The 22,286-nt window shown below is 39.7% G+C and overlaps 1 protein-coding gene across 1 annotated transcript in view; it reads right to left on the reverse strand.

Annotated features, from left to right (window-relative positions):
* ABCC4 (ATP binding cassette subfamily C member 4) overlaps positions 1-22,286 on the reverse strand; it is a 242,356-nt gene that overhangs the window by 12,735 nt on the left and 207,335 nt on the right. Inside the window, exons 27-29 of the mRNA XM_023621723.2 lie at positions 14,203-14,292; positions 9,871-10,043; positions 9,335-9,440 (exon numbers count right to left, since the gene is read on the reverse strand). Of these exons, the coding sequence (XP_023477491.1) occupies positions 9,335-9,440; positions 9,871-10,043; positions 14,203-14,292 (369 nt within the window). The remainder of the gene's footprint in view (positions 1-9,334; positions 9,441-9,870; positions 10,044-14,202; positions 14,293-22,286) is intronic.

Consider the following 22,286-nt stretch of genomic DNA (forward strand, 5'->3'; position numbering starts at 1 on the left):
TTGGGTTGTTATCATTAGTTAGTGCTTTTAGCTCTCAGACTCTGAGCTTTGAGGGCTATTTATACGTACATTTAGAGTTGGGAAATTTCTTGGTTTAAGAAAATCAAACTCAATTTATCTAAAAAGTAGGGTGGTGGCATACAAACCAGAGGGCAGTGACCTGACAGCAAATTAATTGCCGAGCTGGTTTGACAGAATCTGAGCAATGCTGGGAAAAGAAGGAAATGCTTCTGGAATTTCTTTAGGGTCCCGGAACATGTCAGCTGGTAAGAGGGGACAAAACCCTTGTTGCTGAGGTTAAGGTGTTTCGTGCAGTTGGCTTTGGTTGTGGTTTATTATTCGGAGAGTGAAAGGCTGGCTAAAAGAGCTGCTACCTAAGCAGCTTTAGCATAATTGCTCTGCACAGAAGAAATCTCCAGAAATCCAATTTTCTTTTTGGATAAGACTAAAGAAGCAATTAAGAAATTGAGCTCCAAATTCCAGTGATCACAGCCCGCAAAGCACGCGGGGGCAGCCTGATCTGAATTGCCGAGGATCTGAGTATCCGTTTTCACAATTATCTTTCCCTGCTTCTTCTTTTCTCTTTCTTCAGCTGCCTGCCTTTCAGCCATTTTACTGCTCATTAATACGTCCGCTGGAAATTGAAAGGGAGAAGAAGGGGCTCTTAACTCTGCATTGCTACTTATTAGGGGCTTTTGCTAATGGTTTTAGAGGGAAGAAAGCGTCTGAAACAATTGGCCCAAATGACATACCTAGGAAAACAGTTCTGATGTTAAGTGGTACTTAGTTCTTCATTTAGGCCATATTTAGAGTGAATTTATCTTAAGAGAATATGCTGAAACGCTAAGCAACACTCAGGTTGTTTTTTCACATCTAGGCAGGGCAGTTAATTCTGTCCCATGGTATCTAATCGGAAACATTTATTAAGTCTCATAAAGGGCATTTTCCTGTTAATCTTTTGTTTACTACTGTGAATCACTGCTCAGGGCAGCTTTCTCAAAAGAGTTCAAGAATAATTGAATCTGTCACATCCACATAATAATTAAAATGTCCTATAATTTGGCATGCCAATTTAGATGCCCCGAATGTGTAATTTTACTTAAGCACGGCATTACAGGCCACAACCACTCCTCCTGACGTGGAAGAAGAAGAAAAAATGCAATTTTAAAATACAGGTCTCTCTCATGCCAAAGACTAAGTAAATAAGTGAATCAAATTACTTCATACAATGAAGAACTTTATCTTCTGCAAAACCAACAAGTAAACTTTTAAAAATCACCACTTCAGAGTTGGTGGAAAATGAGTTCTCTGACTAAAAAGACTTTATATAATTTTTAATGAAAGCAAAGTATTACTAATATTTTGTCCTTGTCCAACTTTCTACTTTATTTATTAAAATTTTAGTGAATAGTAAATCTTTCCATTTTCTCTCATATTGTCTGAAAACACATGCCTGCCACTGAGATGAATAGTTCTCAGAACTGACCTGTATCTAAAAAGGCAGAACCAGAAAAAAACCCCAGAATACTCTCAAAAAGCAACAGGATTAACAATGTAAATGACAGAAAGATCATTTTGGCCAAAGTTTTTGAGCCTTGTAACTCTTAGCAACCTAGTGGCTGTGCATTATCTTTTATAAGGGGAGTTTTCAATTGGGGGGGGGAATGATAGAACTGTGGTAATTTGCTATAATGCCTGATAATTTATTAAAAGCTAAATTTTAACTTCTGTAAGATAATACTTTAAAAATGTAAAAATAAATATACCTCTTTAATGCTCTTTTGATATGCATTAAAACAAAATATAGTATTTTCAAATGAACTGCATTAGTATAGCCCCAAATAGAAGAATTCACAAGGTTTGAGAGATGGGATGCCCTGGTATATAAATGCAGTGTAACAAAGAATATGGCTACTTTAAGATCAATACACTCATCCCATAACTAGCAGTCTTTTGAATTTGAAGAGGAAAATAAAAATCGTTGGGGGTTGAGCACTCACTGTGCCACATGCTTTACAGTTATCACTGTTAATTCTCAAGATAGAGTAGACAAACACGGTAAATAATTTCCATCCATCTACCCACCCACCCACCATCCACCCACCTACCCATTCATCTATCGATCCACCCATCCTTTCATTCCTCTATCATTTCTTCCATCCTCCCATCAATCCATCCATCCATCAAATATTAAGTGAGTACCTATTACCAAAGCACTGTTCTAGGAACCGGAGATTCAAAGATGAGCAAGGCACAGTCTGTCAAGACGCTCACGGCCAGAGATGAAGACAGAAGTGCAGTTAAATTAAATAACTTGACCAAGGCTGCAGAATCTGTAGATGGCAGAGTTAGGATTTGAACCCAGGTCTGAACCTATATTCTTTCCTCTCCATGTGAGTTCCCAGAGAATTACACTGTTAGATTATTTATTATCAGAAGTTAAATAAGGGAGATGAGAATTTTAACATTCAATTTTCTAAGATACCTTCCCATATGGATAGTATATTACCTCTGTATAAGTTAAGAAAATATGCCTATAAACATTAACATTTCCCCTGTCCACTTTCCATTGCAACTTTACTATGTTCGGGGCTCAAATTATTTACTGTGTGGCTGGTATATACTCACAGAAAAAGAAAATCAATTTTATTAAACTATCAGGATTTAAAAGAGTAAGTAATACATGGCCAAAGCACATTTGGAGAAAATTTAAGTAAACTCTCATTAATTCCTGAATTTATTCCGCAAACATTTACTACCTACTTAACTGCACTCATGTCATTATGCTAGATGCTGTGGAAGAGGCAAAGATATGTAAGCTACAACCCCTGCTTTTAGGGAGACTATATTGAAAAAAAAGAGAGGAGAAAATCCTCAAGTGTCTATAATGCAAGAAGAAAAGCAAACAAAAAAGAGGCTAACAGCAGAAAAAATGACATGTGGCCAGAGGTTCTGAGGACAAGCTTCCAGAAGGAGAGAGAGCAGTGAACTGAGCCTTGAAAAATGGATAGACTTGGACAGGCAGAAATGGTTGGGGGGGGGGGGGGGGTGGTGGTGGACAGTGGTCATTCCAGACATAGGGAACAGCATGGGACAAGAAGGCTGGAGGCGAGCCTGTCAACTACTTATGGGAAGGTTATGTGGTTTCCCTTGTTCACTGCAGCATCTCCAGGCCCTGGTCTTGTATATGAGAAGAAACAGGCACACAATATTTGCTGGTTGCAAGTTAAATACAAAGGCAAGTAAATTCAGGGCATGAGTGGGTAACTGCCCAGTGGTGTGGTTTGGCAAGACTGCAGGGTGAGATCAAGGGGGGAAAGAGTCTAGCCAGCACTGGGAAATGCTAAGGCAGCAGGATACAGGGGTTATAGGATTGTGGATGTACACTTGGGGGACTACATGCTTCAGGCTGATGGCTACGGGCAAGAAGGGGAGGAAAAGTGAGGGAGAGAGAGACCAGGGTTGAAGGTGGAGGCTTGAAACTCATTTACACCAAATATTGGAAAAGAAAAAGAAGAGAAGGCACAGTCAGAGAGGAGGGAGGGTTGGGAGGAGCAAGGGTGCAGTGCAGACTAAGGTCAGGAGATTCACCAACTGTGTTGGGATACAGCCGGAAATCAGGCCACGGACAGAATTTTACCCACGCAGCCTTTACATTTACTGGTTTCCTCAAAGATTCTACAGTTCTCAGAATAAGTAAACATAAAGCAACTCTGAATTTCCTTTTTGCACAGAAAAACAAGTATAATTTTGAATTTTTATATCCATAAGAAACGGCTCCTGAAGTCTCCCGCTGTGTCCCCACTCTTCCCGTAACCCAACTCAAACTACAACCTAAACCACACATTCAAGTCAGTGTGACAGCAATCCCTGGGACCAGGATCTCTCCAGGAACGCCAACCTCAAATCGGCTGTAGCTCTCTAGTGGGTTAGGGAAAAATACATTATGTTGGATGAGTCAGTCAGTTACATAAGCTCAAGGAAGATGTGTGTATCGGGCCTGTGCATCTGCAGATACTCCAGGGAGCTGTCCTAGATATAAAAACTAAATGAAGCCATTGCAAAATAATTTAATTCATTTTAATTGGCAGGGTGCCATCCGTGATAGTGGGGTGACTACAGGGAGAGGTGAGGGGCAGGGCAGGGCGGAGGAAAGCCTGACGACAGGACAAGAGATGTTCGGAACAGCTTTCAACATGGAGACATGCAATAAAGGGAGATCCCACTTGGTGACAAATCGAGCGGGGAGGAGAGGATCTGAGAGTCAGACGTCTGCTTTCGGCTGCCAGGTGATGAGGGGGCACAGGGACAGTTCTCAATCCTCGGAAGTGGGGTCCCTCGTTGGTAAAATGGGTGCCTGTGATTTTCTCTGTGGGAAGTATTACTCAAAATTCTTCCTTAGATCTTGAAATGGCAAATGATTCTTCTCAGCCGGGTCAAGGTGACCTCCACAGCTATTCCCCAAAGCCCCAGCGATTGCTTGTATCCCCCCTCTCATAAAGTACTTCTCCCAGTGGACGCCTTCTACCTTCATATTAGTTATTTTTCCCTCCGAAAACTTGAATGAAATCTCTTGGCCTATTTCGAAAGGAGCTTTTTTCTCTTCTGAAATGTTCTAATTGTGGCCATGTATTAAAGAAAAGTTGCATGAAGATGAAAAATAGAATTTAAATAAAACTCTAGTTAGCTCTGAGTTGTTTTATGTTCTTCCAGGTGGGTATGTCACAAGAGTTTCTAGTTTTGATTTCTCTGGGAAAAACTCTATTAAAAAGAGGTTTGTGTTTAGGGAGAAAGGTGAAGAAGATAAAACCGTAGGATTGCCTATAAACAGAAGAGGTGGCAACTGAGTTTCTTAGCCTTGGTTTTGGGCCTCCATAATTCATTCCCAAAGAATTACCTAATGCTGACAGTGAAAACGTTGAATACAGATAACAATATTGTTAGAACAGCTACCGATTTTCATGTTCTTCCTTTGCTCACGCTCCTAGGGGGAATCCATGGGTGTTGTAAGGACTGTGGTGTGCAGGGATTGGAGGAAAAAGCTGTCCTATTGGTTGAAGAGAAAACAGGTCTCGAGTAACCAGCTAATCCTAAAAACTACAAGGAAGAAGCTGTCTTTAATGTAGAGATAGTGGTGAGTATTAGGAGAAAGAGGATTTCTAATTTGTCTGTCTTGCTCCACTGTTTTGTGGCAACTGAGCAAATGAGGAAGATTAAATTAGCTGTCATTATGACTACATCATGTTTAATAAAGTTAAAATTGAGAGAACATCTTTGTAAAATAGAATTCTAAGCCTAACACATTAATGGTGCTTAATGAACCAAAACTGGGTAAATCCCTTTGGAAAGCCAACACATAAGCAAAGCTATTAATTAGGTCACAGTTGTTTTCCAACAAGCCTTTTGTCTGATTTACTTACAGTAAACAAAACCATATCCATCTGTCTTTGTGCAGAAGTATTCACCAGTGCAACAAAATGTAATTATTACACCTTAAGCACTTGCAATTACGCGACTTTATGATGACAACACTGTTGGTTATGCCCTTCATTAGCATCCGTCACTTCCCCAGCCACTCCCCAAGGCTGGCCGCCTGCCCTCTGGAGCATTAGGCTTTGCAGCTGATTGACTTGTCTTTATGTCCTTAAAGCTCTCAGAATAACAGAACAGACAATTGCTTGCTTTCTGGAAAGGAAACAGGTATTTCTAAAGCAAGCAAGAAAACAAAAATTGCTTCAAAAATCACAGGTTTGAGAAAGAATATTATTTATGGTGTTCTGTCGAATTGAAAACCAACTGGTAACCAGAAGCTCTAGACTAAAATATAAGCCTGAAACTTGGGGTGGTGGAGTATAGAGGACAAGTGCCCAACTCTGAAGCTAGGGAGTGCATGCCTCTTGGGTCCCCAGAAGTCTAATCCTACCATTCCTTACCAAAGGGAATGCAACAGAAACCAGCTCTGACCAGGATGTAAACAAGCGGCCAAGCTGACATCTCCTGGTGGGACCTCCTGTGACATCACTGATGAACTCTTGGCCAGTGAGCCCTAAATGAAAGGTCTCTCAACACTGGTGCTGGGAGTGGGAAGGGCAGCTCCATGGTAAAACGCAAGGTCCACCACAGACAACAAGGTCAGCCAACACAGAGGTAACATGCTCTCAAGAGAATTCTTGCATTTGCCTTCTCCAAACTGACTTCTCCCTCAGTGTTCCTCACTTACCCAGATGCTCAGGCCCCATACCTAGAAACCAGCAGCAACTCCCATCTCTCCCCTCGTATCCCACATTCAATCCATCACACAGCTCACTTGACTCTACTGCATTCTCTATCCCAAATCCAACATCTCATCACCTCCATTGCAAGCACTTTAGTCTAAGCCACCAACAACCGGTCATGAGAGAGGATACAATTCTAAGAGTGAGAGTGAATGCTGCATCTGAAGAACTGAACGACGATCAACATGGTTTTAACCACAAAGGAAAGAGGGAGAGCAGAGTGGGACAAGCCTAGAGAGGGAGGGAGGGGCTTGACTGTAAGTACTTTGTAAAACCAAGTTAAGGATTCGGACAAAGATATCGATCAAGAGAGAAAAATTTGAGGTTCTTGAAATTTACCACAGATGTTGGTAAGTAAACCATTCAACAACGGGACATATTTAGATAATGGCAACAAAGCTGACTGGTTAAGGGGATACAAACATTCATGCCTGTGGGTCAAGTGCTGATGGATAAGATTTAGGAGTGGCCATCTGGTAAGTCTGCCAAATTCTGTCCTTCCTGCTGTTACCCTAACCAACCATATGTTCCCAAGTGACAGTATTTCTAAGTATTCTATAATAAAAGGAAGCTGCTACCATCAATGTTGTACTACCAAAACCCAAAAATAAATGTATATGGTACATCTAGGAGCAAAGGTTTCATTTGAATGGGTCCCCAACTGAGCCAGAGATCAAGCCATCTTTCTGCCGCTGCATCTAAAGCCTGACAAAGTACCTGAAACAGGTACACTTCACAGCATCACTCATTCATTGTTGAAAAAGAATACTTTTGGGGACAGTCTGAGAAAACCAACGCTGAGAGATGAGAACAACAAAGTGACAGGTAAAAAGTAGAAATGAAAAGTTATTTCTCCAATCATCATTCAAGAACACAAAATGAATGACTAAGGATGCTCAATGATAAACACTGTTTCTGGAATCTAAGAGTCACTGTCTTGCAGTCTTGGAATGTCACATGGTCACTCACAAAGGCCTACTGGAGTGGTCTGCTTCCTGCTATGACGTTCTAATCCAGATGACCAGCTGCACTGCTTAAGGCTCAAAACATCCTTTTGGTTAGGAAGGCCCCACTCCTGCTGTCTACCTCGCCAGAGCTCATTTCTCTACACGTCCAGCTCTGGAGAGTGACAAGGCCAAAGGCACTGCTTCAGTGCTGACAGTCTGGTATCTTCTCAATGCCCCCACTGATTATTACATCCAACAATGCATGTGAAGAAGGGTGGGAAGTAATATTCCAGAAAATGCCCAAGAAGTCAAGAGACAGCTCCACTATCACTGGCCATAAGGAAGTATGGATATTAATGATCGTTTTATTACTGATCATTTAACCTCGATTAGTATAGACCATAAAAATCTGGTTAACTCCATCTGTTGCTTCTCATGTACTACACAGGCCTTCTTTATCTATTTCCTTCTTCATCACTAGAGTATCACCGGATACTGTGGTATCTAATGACAACAGCTGGCGTCCACAAGATGTATGAAAATCTGTCCACTGCCACAGGCTTGGGGTTAGCCTGAAAATAACTCCCATGTTTGGGCTTATCTGCAGCCAAAGGTTTTTCCTTTAAGGGATGATTTCCTTTTCATTTTGTATAGCTACATCCTACGATTTACTGAAACTGAGCAAGCAATAGATGGAAAGGAGAAAACGAGAGAAGAAGAAAGAGAGGAAGGGAGGGAGAGAGGAAGGAAATAAAGATAAGGAAAGACTGAATTATTACAGAAGAAAGAGCCAATCAAACCTGGAAGGAAGATACTAGATACTAAATCTAGAGACCAAAGCTTGGGGCCGGCCATGTGTGCAGTGCCCGGATCTACTGTGTAAGACTTGCTGGTTGTTTATCTAGTCTCTCAGCCTCAATCTATCTTTCTTTCTACACTTTCGTCTGTGACACTAGGGCTGCAAACCACATTTCAGAGGTTCTTTGGCCAATTGGCTCTTTGTTAGGTTCTGCCAGTAGCAGGCACTAGAAGGAAGACTGAAGGTGCAATGCAAAGCAAGTGTCTGCCTGGTTTGTGCTACTCCTTCGAGCATCACCCCAGCAGTGGGACCTGGATCCAGCCTCCGTCTTTTAGTAACACATTGAGAACCAGCTTCACAAATAGGACCAGCAGCTGGGCAGTGGCCCGTCCTTGGAGGTCTAAGTACACTCTTTAGGGCCTCTCCTCTAGTTCCTAGGCCTGGAGATCTGTCTAGGGCATGGTAGTTGTTTCCTAAAATTATCACCTCAGTGTTTCCTTTCAATCTTCCAGCCCTCCAATTACTATGTAACAAATGTCCTATATTAAATCCTTTCCGTTGAAATACTTTATTTTCTGACTAGGCCCTTTCTCCTCATAGATTCCAATCTGACAGCATGTCTTATGAACGTCCCAACAGCTGAGAAATTCTGCAACCTTACCCAACAACCTCCTGGCAGTCTAAACAAAAGGCTAATTTTTTGATTAAAGGAATCCAAAATGCTGCCACAACTGTGACACAGCAAAAATGACTGCATTCTACCAATCTGTAATACGAGGCCATATCTTGGATTTGAAATATTTTGATGGTTGGCCATCTTAAAGAAAAATGACAATTCAAATAAGTTTAATATGAAAATGTAAAATTACTAGATATATTATTTAATAGCATATTCCGAATGTGTAGTAAAGCACTTGAATTATTGTCAGGAATGAGAGGAAAAATTAACAGAAAATTAACTTATTGGAGCTTTCTATCAAGTTTTTTTTTAAAGATTGGCACCTGAGCTAACAACTGTTGCCAATCTTTTTTTTTTCTTCTTCTTCTTCCCAAACCCCCCAGTACATAGTTGTCTATTCTAGTTGTGAGTGCCTCTGGTTGTGCTATGTGGGACATTGCCTCAGCATGGCCTGACGACCGGTGCCATGTCCGTGCCCAGGATCTGAACCAGTGAAACCTCAGGGAGCCAAAGCAGAGCGCGCGAACTTAACCACTTGGCCACGGGGCCGGCCCCTCTCTATCAAGTTTAACAAGAAAGGATAAATTGAAAAATTGAACATAAACAACTACAATTCTGGAGGTGAGAGTCTTACCATAATCTTGTCGCTGTCAATAATCGTGTTCAACCTGTGCGCGATGGTTAGCACAGTGCAATGAGCAAATTTCTCACGGATTTTTTTCTGTATTAACTCATCAGTTCTGGAATCAAAGAAGTCGAATTTAGTTCAGGAAAGACGGACAAGACTTAAAAAAATCATATGATATTTTTATAATGTTTTTAAAAATCAATACTTTAAGCATGATTTTGTTCTTTAAAAACTAAGCACAAAAAGTCTACTTACAAAAATCATTTTTCATAAGACAACAGAAAATACTCTTCCCTCCAAACTGCTTGAAACTATCAGGAGTTGAATTTGGGAATCTAGCTCTCTTAGGATGCCTAACAATATCATTAACACCATATAACATGTTTTGGTTTCCTCCTCTGATTTCCAGAATTAAAGAGATTATTAAGAGAGATCTTTTGGGCAAAGACAGCACTTAGAAAAATTTCTCAGCATCATTAAATGTTTCCCATTCATCACATTAAAAATTCATATTCCAGGTTACATGGACCTCAGCTCCGTACCTTAGATCTACATTTGCTGTCGCTTCGTCAATTATCAATATCCGATTTTTCCTGAGAATAGCCCTGGCAAGGCACACCAACTGTCTCTGTCCCACACTAAAGTTCGATCCTGCTTCTGCTAATTCAGTATCCATTTTACCAGGAAGATCTTCCACGGCTTCTTTAAGTTGTACCTGTGGATGTAAGAAGAAAAATGACCTTTTCCTAAATGAACTAATACTGAAGCAGACAAGCCTCCTAGACATTGGAGTTTGAAGCCCTCAGGACTTCTCATGTATCTTATATGTGTGGCGATGTGATGGGGAGAGTTACTTCCAATTAAGGTTCACTGAGAAAGACCGTTGAGTTAACTCAGGAGAGAAATACTCTAACTTAAGAGCACAAATTTAATGGGAGTCAAGACTCTTCACTGTGGCCATCAGTAGGCACAGTCTGTCCACAGCATGCCAATTTCATTCAGAAATATGCAGTATGCTAAATAAAATGATTCTCAAGGCAAAATATAGAAAAACTAAAAATGCTTTTCCTTAATTTTTAGTTAAAAGCTAACTGCAGGAATTTATAGAGATAAAAAGGAGAATAGTGGTTGCCCAGGGGCTGGAGGGTTAACTGTAAATGGACACAAGAGAGCTTTTTGGAGTGATAGCAATGTTCTAAAACTGGATTGTCATGATGACTGTCTAACTATAAATTTACCAAAGTCACTGAATCACACTTACAATGGGGAAATTTTCTGGTATGTAAATTATACTTCAAGAAAGCTGGCGAAAAGAAATCAGCTTAGTGTCCCTCATCCTTGTCACATGACTTCCACCAGGAACCCCTTCCAGGAATTAGTTAAGGAAGTCTCTCAAAAAATGAAGCTACTTCTCTCAATATAGTCTAAAGAGAAAAGTTAAAAAGATCTTTATGGCTAAGTCAAGTTTCCGAAAGTACATTTAGTATAGGAGTTAATACACTAAAGGGAAAATTTTCAAAAGAATTACCGCAGGAAGTCTATTTCTCTAAAGATACAATCTTATCAACACTTTACCATTTTGAAAGGTTTTAAAGTTTAAAAAAAATACAAACTCACACATTTGCAAACTGCACCTCATATGTTAGTAAACACAGAGCCTATTTTGGGAATGGTTCTTCCCCAAGTTCAATCCCATACTGCCAGGCCAGTCAAGTACGTTTACTTCAATCCTCAATGAAAAACAGGGCAACATAACATCTTATTTCCCCAAGACTATGGGGATAGATGGTGTTTATATCAATCTATCTTCATAAAAGTGTAATTATAAATGAAAAAAAAAACTGTTAACTGCGAAAGTTAATCTGCAACTACAGTGGTTAGTAGTTCAGTTCAATGAATACTTGTTTTGGAGAAAGTTTATAGAGCAAGAACCAGACTCAGGCTGTACTTGAAAGCTACAGAGGAACGGAGAGTAAATACACTTCACATTAAGAGTTAACAGACTGATGAGTGATGGCCAGGTAAGGAGGGACAAAGAATTACAATGTCAAATAACAAAACACCAAAACTAAGTGGACAACGTTTTCAGGGTGTCCTGAATCCTGAAGCACTTCTATGCAAGTGATCTTGAATTGTGCGCATGATGGAAGTCTAATCCTAGGAAATAGGAATTCTGAGTCAGGATGAAACATGGTATTGGGGTTTAGCCTTAGCATGACATACCACACTCTTAATTGTATACCCCAGTATTAAAGCTGTTTTGTTTTGTTTTTTAAACAGAAGCAACACACCGCTGATTCATTTTCAGAGTTTTATCTACCTGGATCTTTTGACCTTTTACTGATAAAAGCTTCATCTCTAGTCAGTACTGATGTTATATTCATAGAGCTGCTGCTGCTGCATTGTAGGCGCCCCAACTGGCATTAATTTCTAACAGACTTTCTTCAGTTTATAGCTGACCATGTTTCAGTATATGAAAAAAGAACCAAGGGGTCAGCTCCATGGCATAGTGGTTGAATTCAGCGTGCTCTGCTTCACCAACCCAGGTTCACAGGTTCAGATCCCGGGTAAGGACCCACACCACTCATCAGCCATGCTGTGGCACTGACCCACACATAAAGTGGAGGAAGACTGGCAGAGATGTCAGCTCAGGGCTAATCTTCCTCAGCAAAAAAAAAATTAATTAATTAAAAAAAAAATAACTAAGATGAGATGGGCAACGTCCATAGGACTGTCTCCCTTCTGAATGTCTAACTCATCCAAGGGAGAAGGAGGAGAGAAAACTAAGAGAACTTAAAAACAAACAAACCAAAAAAGTACCTTTTCCTTTAAGTTCTTAAAGAGGAAAACATAGTGACCTCTTACCGACTCTCAAGCCAATTCTATGAGTGTGGGTTTCCATTTCCAGTTTGGTACCATTTATAAACCAGCTGCCTAGGGTTTTTAGTCCACCTGAAAATTGGCCTCACTGCTTTACATGCTTTTCAATGAAAGACTTGGTAGGTTTTCTAAAACTTAGGATACCAAATCTTTCACTGAAAAACATACAAAAGTCATAAAGAAATAATTCCTAGAGAAACACGATGACGGGATGATTTCTCACTCCAAGAGGAAGCACCAGAGCAACGAGGTCAGTTCCAGGAGCAATATACAGAAACCACTGCCTCCACGTGGTGAAATAAATTCCCATTTCTATTTATAGAAAGTTACAAACGTAGTAGAAATAAAGATAGATTTTAGTATCATCTACCACACTTCCTCCACCTCACCATTTTTAGAATTGAGAGGTTAATAAATTTTATTTTAATTTTGGCTCCTACAGATGAAATAAGTATGAGTTATGGCCAAGTTCTAAGATAGTTTTTGATAGGATTTGTCTCTCAATTAACAGTTCTTCACTGCCCATGGAACAATGTATTTCTACAGTAATTTTACTGAGAATCTGTGAAGAGAGGGCTCAAGCTCTGAAAGAAACAGAAAAATAATTTACCAGTAAGTAATTCCTGTTTTTTTAAGGTGTGTCACAATTTCGCCATTAAATTTGTCCTGTGAGTTCAAGAGCAGTGGATCATCCTATCTTTCTTTATATTTGATGCTTAACTGTCTTCCCGCCTCTTCTAAATTTCACTCTGCAAAGACTCACAAACTTAAGCGAAATCCGAGGTCAATCGCTTTTAAAGGAGGAAAAGGTAAAGTAATCCACTTGATTTAGGAAAATAAAATCCCCACAGTTGTTGGAAAGCAGGGTGGGTGTGTAAGGGCTCAGCACCAACATGCCTTCAGAAACCAGAATTACTGGCAGGAAACCGTCAGGCCTCCCACTTGGCTTGCTCACAGTCAAAGCTCATCTACAAGTTCAAGATTTCAGAGCTATCCCTGGAAGGATGACACTAAATGACAAACACTCTAATTCAAAATAACAACGATGTGAGCAACCGGTCACTGGGATTTGTGCCTTTTTTTTTTTTTTTAAAGAAATAAGCCACTCTTCTCTGAAATGAAGAGATCCACCAAACATTCAGTATACGTTTATTAAGTGCTGACTTTTTAAAAGCAAAAGACTGAGCTAGGTCCTATGAGGGATTAGAAGTCTGTCTATGGTTTAGAAGTCTAGATGAGGTTTCTGCCACTCAGTAGCTTAGAGTCAATTTGCAGAACTAGAGTGAGTACACAAAATAATTAGTATTAAAATACACAAACCAACAGCACCTTAATAGTCAAAATCCTTTTTATGCAAGGGCGAAGAAATTCAAAGAAGTGGTCCAAAGGGAAGCACTACACAAATAATAGCAAATCCTCTAGAATGAATATCAGCATAAAAACTTACAAAAGCTCCAGGTTTCTGTTACCTGGCATTAAAATGACATGTTTGCCAATAAATAATTATTATTACATTCTAACTGTATAATTTATGTTTATAAACACTCTCTTATAAAACTTCAAGGCATTTTACAAGTGTGATCTCGTTTATCTTTTAGTTAATAATGAAAAACTATTATTGTCTCCATTTAGTGCATTTCCTAAGAACAGAGAAGTAAAATGAAAGTTGCAGGGTAACCAGTCACTAGGTCACTAGCAGAATTTGAACGCGTAAATATAACTTCTAGTTTAGTGTTCTGCTAAGGACAAGTAAATAACGTATCTACTTGTTTTGGATTCTAGGAACAAAGTTAAAATGAAACCATGAGACATTTTATTTTTGGATTTCATCATCATCAATATACACATTTTAAGTATATCCATGTCATCAATGCTCTCCTGGGTAGTGAACAAAGTCAGTTAAATCATTAAGTTCCCTTTAATTACCTTCAATGTTATAAACAAAAATATACATATACTGCTAACAAGTTAGATAATTACATTTTATAAATTACCTCTTTTAAGGCATCCCATAGTTCCTCATCTGTATGTTCATTAAAGGGATCCAGATTTTTCCTCATTGTTCCAGTGAATAAAACAGGTTCCTAAATACCCAAAATAGTGAATGTTATTACCGTAGCCTCTTTTCATTTTATTCCAGAACAGAATTTTTTTAAAAAATCACTATAATCATTAATTATAAGGCTGCAAATACCTGTTTACAAAACAATTATCTCTATGAATTTTCCATCGTACAAAATGCACTCCAAAATATCTTTGGAATGATTGAATACTAAAAAAGAAACTATTGAAGTGTGTCATCCTATGAAGAAACTGAAGGAAAAAAGGAAGATTTGGCTTATAAAAATGCTTGCCTGGAAATATCTGCTTAACCAGAAAAACAATGATATAATTATTTAAGGAGAGAGCCATATAAATTAATTGTGAATCCTGGTGTGATATTGGAAAATGCCTATAGCATGATTAAAGCTTATGCCTCAAAGCAAAATTGTTAAATATTTGTACATTTGCACTGAAAATAAACTAGGATTTTTTCCGTTGGCAAAACAGTCTTCTGGAATTGGGAATCTCTCTACATGTGCGAATGGGACATCCTGTTTTGTTGTCCAAAGACGATGTAAACTAATGGGGCCAGTGGCACCTCTAATCATGAAGAGATTGCCTCTGATTTTGCATCATCTAATCCCTATGTTATCTTGTCTGTGCATCAGGATTACAAACCTCAAAGAACCTCGTTAATTAACTGCAAGGGCAGGATAACCTGAAACCCATTGTGACGTGTGTCATAATGAAATTATTTTAATTTAAATAGCTCTTCCTATTCATCTGCTTCAGGAGGAGCCATAATTAAATTACCCTTGAAATATATGCCTTTCTCGGTTTCAAGAGAGAATCTTGTACATATGCTTATATAGGCCATTTAAGTTTTCTTCTGGAAAGCTCTAATAACCCAGGCTGCAAGCATATAGGCAGCAGAGAAGAGCCCAACAGGCTACTTTCAATGAAGGTGGTAGAACAATGAGATGCACAGAAGCGGGAACAAAATATTTGACTCTTCCACAAGTGCCCGAGAACTGCTCAAGGGAATCACCAGCCTCAAATCTCACCTGGTCTTAGGGACAGACGATGCCTCCTCACTTCTCAAAAGCCTAAGAAGAGAGATCAGGAAGAAGATTTTTCTTTCCTCTAGTCATGAAGAAGAATGACACTCAAAGAGCCTCCCATACCTTCTTTCCCTATTGTCTCAGTTTTAAGACTGGGGAGGGAGATATGGATGCAGAAGACACATGGTGTGCCATTAAAAAATATGTATCGCTAAGCAAAATCCAAAGTTAAAAAAAAAATTTAAAACGGTGCTTTATTTGCATGAAGTTAAGCGGCCAATATGCCCCCAAAATAGTGAAAAATCACTGCTCATCCGATGTTTCAAAATGGTTATTGAACTGCACTCAATAATCCCAAGACCCAAATTTAAGGTCTCCCTTAAACTACTAAATTTAGGATCAAAGACTGAACAATCATCTAAGCAACGGTAAGAGTTCCTTTTCAGGGCATCACTCTGCTTCAGATTTAATAAAAAACTTATCTTATTCTTTGTAATTATCAACTCTAAGATGGCCAACAAGCTAGGAGATTTCTCTTCCTTTAGTTGTTTTCACGAGATTTACAGAAATGATGTGGCCAGGTGAGGGGAGGCTGGTCCCCATTATTCCTCACTCTCCTCTGACTCTCCCCCTATCTTCCATCCAAGGCTCTACTACGGGCAGTGTTCTACCCCGGGGCTAAAACTGAGGGACTCTCTGAAGATTGATGTCCGAGGAGGTAAACGAACTGACAGAGGACAGGTGCAACAATCAGCTTTGAACCCACTGGGAGAAGTGAGAGGTGGTCTCTGCTTATATTAATGACAGGAATGTTTGCTTGCCCATCATGGCTTATATGACCTGAACATTTTTTCCCTCAGGTTCCTCTCATGGAGCAAATTCTTACGCACCAAGTCATCTAGGGTTTGAGAAAGTGTTCACCTCGTTTTCAATGTACCCTCTAGAGAGGCGGTACCTAAGCTAATCTACATAAAAATTGCTTTGTTTTTAAAGGCCGACCTTTCTTTCTTGGTTAAGCGATGAAAAGGCTCACAGATTTAGCACGTTTGGGAATGGTGGTTTTGGTGGTTCGAGAGAACAAGGACACACATTCAAAGATCAATCACCTACTTCATAATCAGGACCTCTTCTCTTTAGGAAACTCGAATGGACGAATCCCTCCAGAGTGAGGGACTAAAGTGGGATTCTCTGCAGAAAGAGGAGCTGCTCACTGAGTGACTCCTGCAGCTGCTTTATGCCGAGCTTTAACACAGGCCTCACATAAGCTGAGGGCCTGAAGGAGGTTCTGCTAATTATCACCAAATCACTGCTGATTGTCACAAACACGAAAAAATTAAGTGTAAGCATTTCCCACTGTAATAACTGTCCCGACTTAAATCTATACTGTCAATCTGAAAGGCTATATTGGGCAACTATTCAGGTTTATTTAAGCCGCATTAGATGGAAGAAAATAGTTTATTAAATACGAATATTTCTCTTTATGACATGCCAAATATATATTTCAAAATGAGAAAAATTTCAATCAAAACTTGTTGAATGAAAAGAATGACTTCTGAAAACATTAAGTGATTGAAGCTATATTTTTCTTTAAAGCCAGCAGGCAATTTGTTGACAATGTCTGCTTTAATGTGCCAATGTGTTTTATGCATGGTGTGCATTTTGGTTTCTACTCATTCTGCTTTCATCCACTTGCCAAATAAGAAACCATTATATTATCTTCAAAAGGTAATAAAAGTGCTCACAGTAGACACATACTGCAGGAGCAGATAAGGGTCAAATTAATTATCATTTCTGATAGATATTATTTAAAGTACCAATCTCTAAGCAATGAAGTTAATAAACTAATCTTATAAATAAGTGTTGTAAAAATGTTTGCAAGTAGAATATTTCGGTGTAGAGATTTATGAGAGGACACACAAACTTCATGTAAATATATACTAAATTTATTAGCCCAAGTACATTTTTTCTGAAGGTACACAATTAAACCCCATTTAATAAGAGTTAGTGGCTTGGTACAGTCAGGAAAACAAATATTCTTGTTCAAGGTAATGTTTTTAAATGGAGCGTTAGTTTCAACCTGTTTTTCATCACAGTTTAAAGTTTATACTTCTTTTAATCCTTTGTGCCATATTCAGTAGTAATTATTCCTTTGTTACTAACATAACACGAGTTCATATTAGGCGTGTGACCCAAAAAGGGCCACTCTGAATCAAAGCACTTAGTGTAGTAAATTGATAATCCCTCGACACAACGGCAGGACCGAAAACTGCTGTCTTGCTAGACCTTTTGTATATGCTGCTGGAAGACAAGCCTCTCATTATCCTAAAAAGAAACCCTATCCACTAACCTTCAAACACTCCAAACAACCCGGGACCAAGACAAATACCATACAAGTGGTTACAGACAAGCCAGATAAAGCACACTTTACCCTAATCATTTCAGTCCCAATCCAGGAAATGGCCCTCTGCTAACATAGAGTAGCTGCCGCTTCCCCGAGTCCTAAGAGCTACATTTTCACTTCCAATCTGAGAACTTTTATTAAGGGCAGCTCATCTCCCTGTTTCAAGAAGGAGGGAATCACCTGAAGTCACTTTAAATCTTGCTTTCCTTTTTTTTTTTTTTTCCTAATCCTGTAGCCTCTGAATGAACCGATCATCATCCATATTCAGAAGAAAAGGACATTGTTCGCCAACAAAGGAAAAAGAATTTAAGTGGTGTAAAGTCCTCTTTCGATACAACAAGGTCAGGAGCTCCGGGGAGCAGTTCCGCGGGCTTTAATGAAGACTTTAGTGTCAGAAACAAAGGGCCGACTGCATTAGGCTAGAATCCAGTTGTATTTCTTTGCTAGTAACAGCATACCCACCTCTTCTCTCTTTGACTTTTGTTCTCAACAAGGAAAAAAGGGAAAGAAAACCAGGTAATCAAGAAGAAGTCTTAAAGAGACAGCTCTAGTTAATCTTTTTCAACCTCCTGAAGAAAACCCAGGGAATGGAAATACCAAAAGAGCAGAGCGGACTGTTTAAAAACTACCGAGCCTTTGCTTTGAATTAAAAAAATCTATTAAGTACAAAAAATGAGTCTGTTTAATCATGATAAAGATGACAGCTGTTGATCTGTGCCAACCCTTGGGGTGCTATCATACATACTGAATTTGCAAGGAATCCCTCTTCAGTTGAAAACATTTTCCTCGTGCCAATAGGACAGGGGCTCTGGGTGTAGAGAATCCATCCAAAGAACTTTTGAAATCCATTTTTCCAGATCCTTTCAGATAAGCAAGCTATTGCCTGAATATAGTCTCATCTTCGTGTTCTCTTTGAGGAACGTATTTAACTATTTTGAGTCATGAGCACAAAGGAAGCAAGCATACATTTCAGCTATCTGTTCTGTTTAAGGAAATTATTTAGGAAGTGCTTTCATTTTTTGCTTATTCCTGAAACTCTGAACGCAAATTGAGGAGTATATTCTTAAAAATACAGTTTTTGTTTTTGAAGGTTCCCTCCAGGACCGGCCCCTGATTACATGTCACCACTCCCTTTCCTCTGTTCCTACGCAGGTCCTTGCTGCTGTTACATTTCCCCCCAAGTCTGACCAGCTCATGGTGGGGTCAAGAGTGATGGGGATGAGCCTAGAAGAGGGAGAGCACCACGGAAAGCTCGCTGCTGCATCCAGGGTCACAGCGAGCAGGGAGCCAGGGAAGATGATGGGGGCCTGGTTCACATAAACTGGGAACTCTAGGAAGCAGCGCTGGGCTCCTCCTCAGCAGAGTCTGCTCTAAACTTCCTAGGGTCCCTACATCAAGGTGTTGAGACACAAGCAACACTGCTTCCTGCGCATTTTGGGGGAAGAGGGATGTAAGCTTTCTACAGCATGGACAAGTAACTTCAAGTAACCCGGCCAACAGACCTCCTGCATGTCTGCAGCCAGTCAGACATTGCAACGAGAAAGGGCTCTTGGCTCTGGCAAGGTAAGATTTTGAGTATCTTCTCCTGACACTTACTAGCCCATGACACCTAAGTGAATAAACCTGTTTCTAAATTGATTTTCTTTTAGCGCTGACTGTGCCTTGAGTTTTTTGGGAAAAGTCACAAACAATTCAGTCTTTCAAAACTACCAAATTGTCCAAATGAGGGACACAGCCCTAGGAGAAGTATCTTCCGACTTTGCTCTATATTTATTCTCTTCTGTTGGGGTTTTGAGGAATCCTTTTCTAGTGAGGTGGCAGAAAAGAGTGGGTAAAATATCTAATGAGAACATCATTCAGTTCAACAAACAGTGACTTAAAAAAATATATATATATATTTGGATTCAGATAGTCTTGAGTTCTGATTCTACTGCTTATTAGCTGTCTGACTTGGGGAAGTTAATAATCTCCCCAAGCCTCAGTTTCCTTACTGGAAAATGGGGCTAACCTTTCAGGGCTGCTGTGAGAAGCTGGAACATACACGAAGCTCCTGGCGTGGTGCTAACATGTACCAGGAGTCCAGCCAAATAGGGCAACAGTGAGGGGCAATGTTTCTCAAACTGCAGGTGCAACCAATGGATCATGAAATCAATTTTGTGCCTCACAACCATCATTTTATCTTTTCTATGAACTAGAATAAAATGGATGTAACAGAAAATATCATAGTGCAGGGCACAGAGTAAGAATAATATTGTTTTGTGAACTATTTGCATCCGTGTGTGTGCACATGCACACACAGAATCACATAAAGTAGTTCTCACTGTGCACCGCAGTCAATAGTGTGTTCAAGTCCCTGGCAGAGTGGTTAGCTGCTCAGGAGCTGGAGTCGGGAATCTCTCTAAATTAAATTTGAATCCTGGCTCCACCGCTTACTGGGTAATTGGGTTAAGCTCACTGTGCCTCAGTTTTTAAATCTATCAGATAAACATAACAACAGAATTGTTGTACGGATTAAGTAGGAGATAGTAGGGAAAGAAGCTAAAACGTGTTAAGGATTCCACAAAGGTTAGGAATTATTATTAATACTTGTGCAACTTGTCAGAGACTGCAAGAAGTATCAGAGCAAGAGAAATGAGAGACACAGCTCCCCGTCCTGACGGAGAGGTTAAAAAAAAAAAAAAAAAAAAAAAGCCAGAAATGTGGGAAGGGCTGAGAGAAAATGCCAGGGGTCTTCGTGGAGGAATGCAACATATCAGTGGGATACAGAGTAGTGGTCGGGAAAGAACTCTGCTGGGAGGGGAGCCAGAAAACAGAAGAAAAAACAAGTGATATTCTCCACTCTTGTTCCTAGAGGGACAGACGTTGGATAGATTTCTCTGTTACAATTTTCCCTAGAACTCCCAATCTACTCACTTTCTTTGTTCTACTCTTTAAATTTATATAAATAATTTGGTTTATGTTATAAGCAAAAAATGAAAAGAAGATCTCCCGAGACCACAAAAACATAAAGAGAAATTATAGAGCAAAGTCCTTCCAGAGGTGTGTTATTTTGAGCTTACCCGAAAGGCCAGTACCCCAATCCTTAATAATAATAATAGTTACTATTTACTGAGCATTCCTAAAAATGAGGCACGGGGCCACAAACATCCAGTTAAATCTTCACAACAAATCTGTGAGGTGGTAATTACTAGACCTGGTGTAAGGAAGAGGAAACTGAAGCTTGGAAGCTGAGTGACTTCATCAAGGTCACACTCTCGGAGGAGGCAGAGCAGGAAAAGAAAAGTGGTTGTGCTGACACTCAGTCTACGCTCTTAAAGATTCTATCCCTGGCTGCATCCTAAATAGCTTCCTCGGACCCTTTACACATCGCACCATCTCTCCAGACTTTCTTTCTTTCTTTAATCAACCAACAATGCGCCTTGCAGACAAAGGCAAATAAGGTGAAAAAATAAAGGTTCTGTGTTTACAATGGTTGGTGATCATTATCTACATGGATACAAAGCTTAGCACTGTTTTGCAAGCACGCTCTCTGGAGTATGTACACAGAGGCTGCTCAAAAGTAGGGTGGAAACCTGTGGAACAGAACCAAAGCCTGGTGATGTCAAGGTATATTTAGTCTTTGCTCAGATGTGCTTCCAAAACATTACCTGCGGAGCCAAGAATCATCTAACGTTATTTCTTTACTTATAGAGTTCTTTTATGTACACAAACAGACAACCATTTCTTATTAAGAAGCGTTAAAAGTAACACGGGACACATTTCTAGATCCTTTCATCCAAGGATATGAAAGTACTTCACAGACACACCCATTATTTCTGCCAGGTAATCTCATTTGGCCCATTTCAGAGATGGGTACAACCAAAATATAAAACTTGGGAATTTAAGCTCATATTTTCTACTGTAATCACTACATTATGAATCTAATAGCCAGAGGGAATCTTTAAATACAGGGATTGTATATTCTTCCTGTTTTTCCTGAAAGGGGTATCTTTTTTTAAAAAAATTCTTTTAAATTATGGTAAAATACACATAACAAAATTTACCACCCTAACCATTTTTTTTATTTAAAGATTTTAGTTTTCCTTTTTCTCCCCAAAGCCCCCCAGTACATAGTTGTATGTTCTTCGTTGTGGGTCCTTCTAGTTGTGGCATGTGGGACGCTGCCTCAGCGTGGTTTGATGAGCAGTGCCATGTCCGCGCCCAGGATTTGAACCAACGAAACACTGGGCCGCCTGCAGCGGAGCATGCGAACTTAACCACTCGGCCACGGGGCCAGACCCCACCCTAACCATTTTTAAGTATAGATCTCAGTGGTATTAAATACATCCACATTGGTGCACAGCCATCACCACCAACCAGTGACAGACTCCTTTCATCTTGCAAAACTGACACTCTATACCCATTAAACAACAACTCCCCATTCCCTATCTCCCCATAGTCCTCGGTGACCACCATTCTACTTCCTGTCTCCATGAATTTGACTACTCTAGGTACCTCATCTAAGTGGAATCATACAGTATTGTCCTTTTGTGTCTGGCTTATTTCACTTAGCATAATGTCCTCAAGGTTCATC

Source organism: Equus caballus, chromosome 17 (assembly GCF_041296265.1).
Source record: "Equus caballus isolate H_3958 breed thoroughbred chromosome 17, TB-T2T, whole genome shotgun sequence".
NCBI lineage: Eukaryota > Metazoa > Chordata > Mammalia > Perissodactyla > Equidae > Equus > Equus caballus.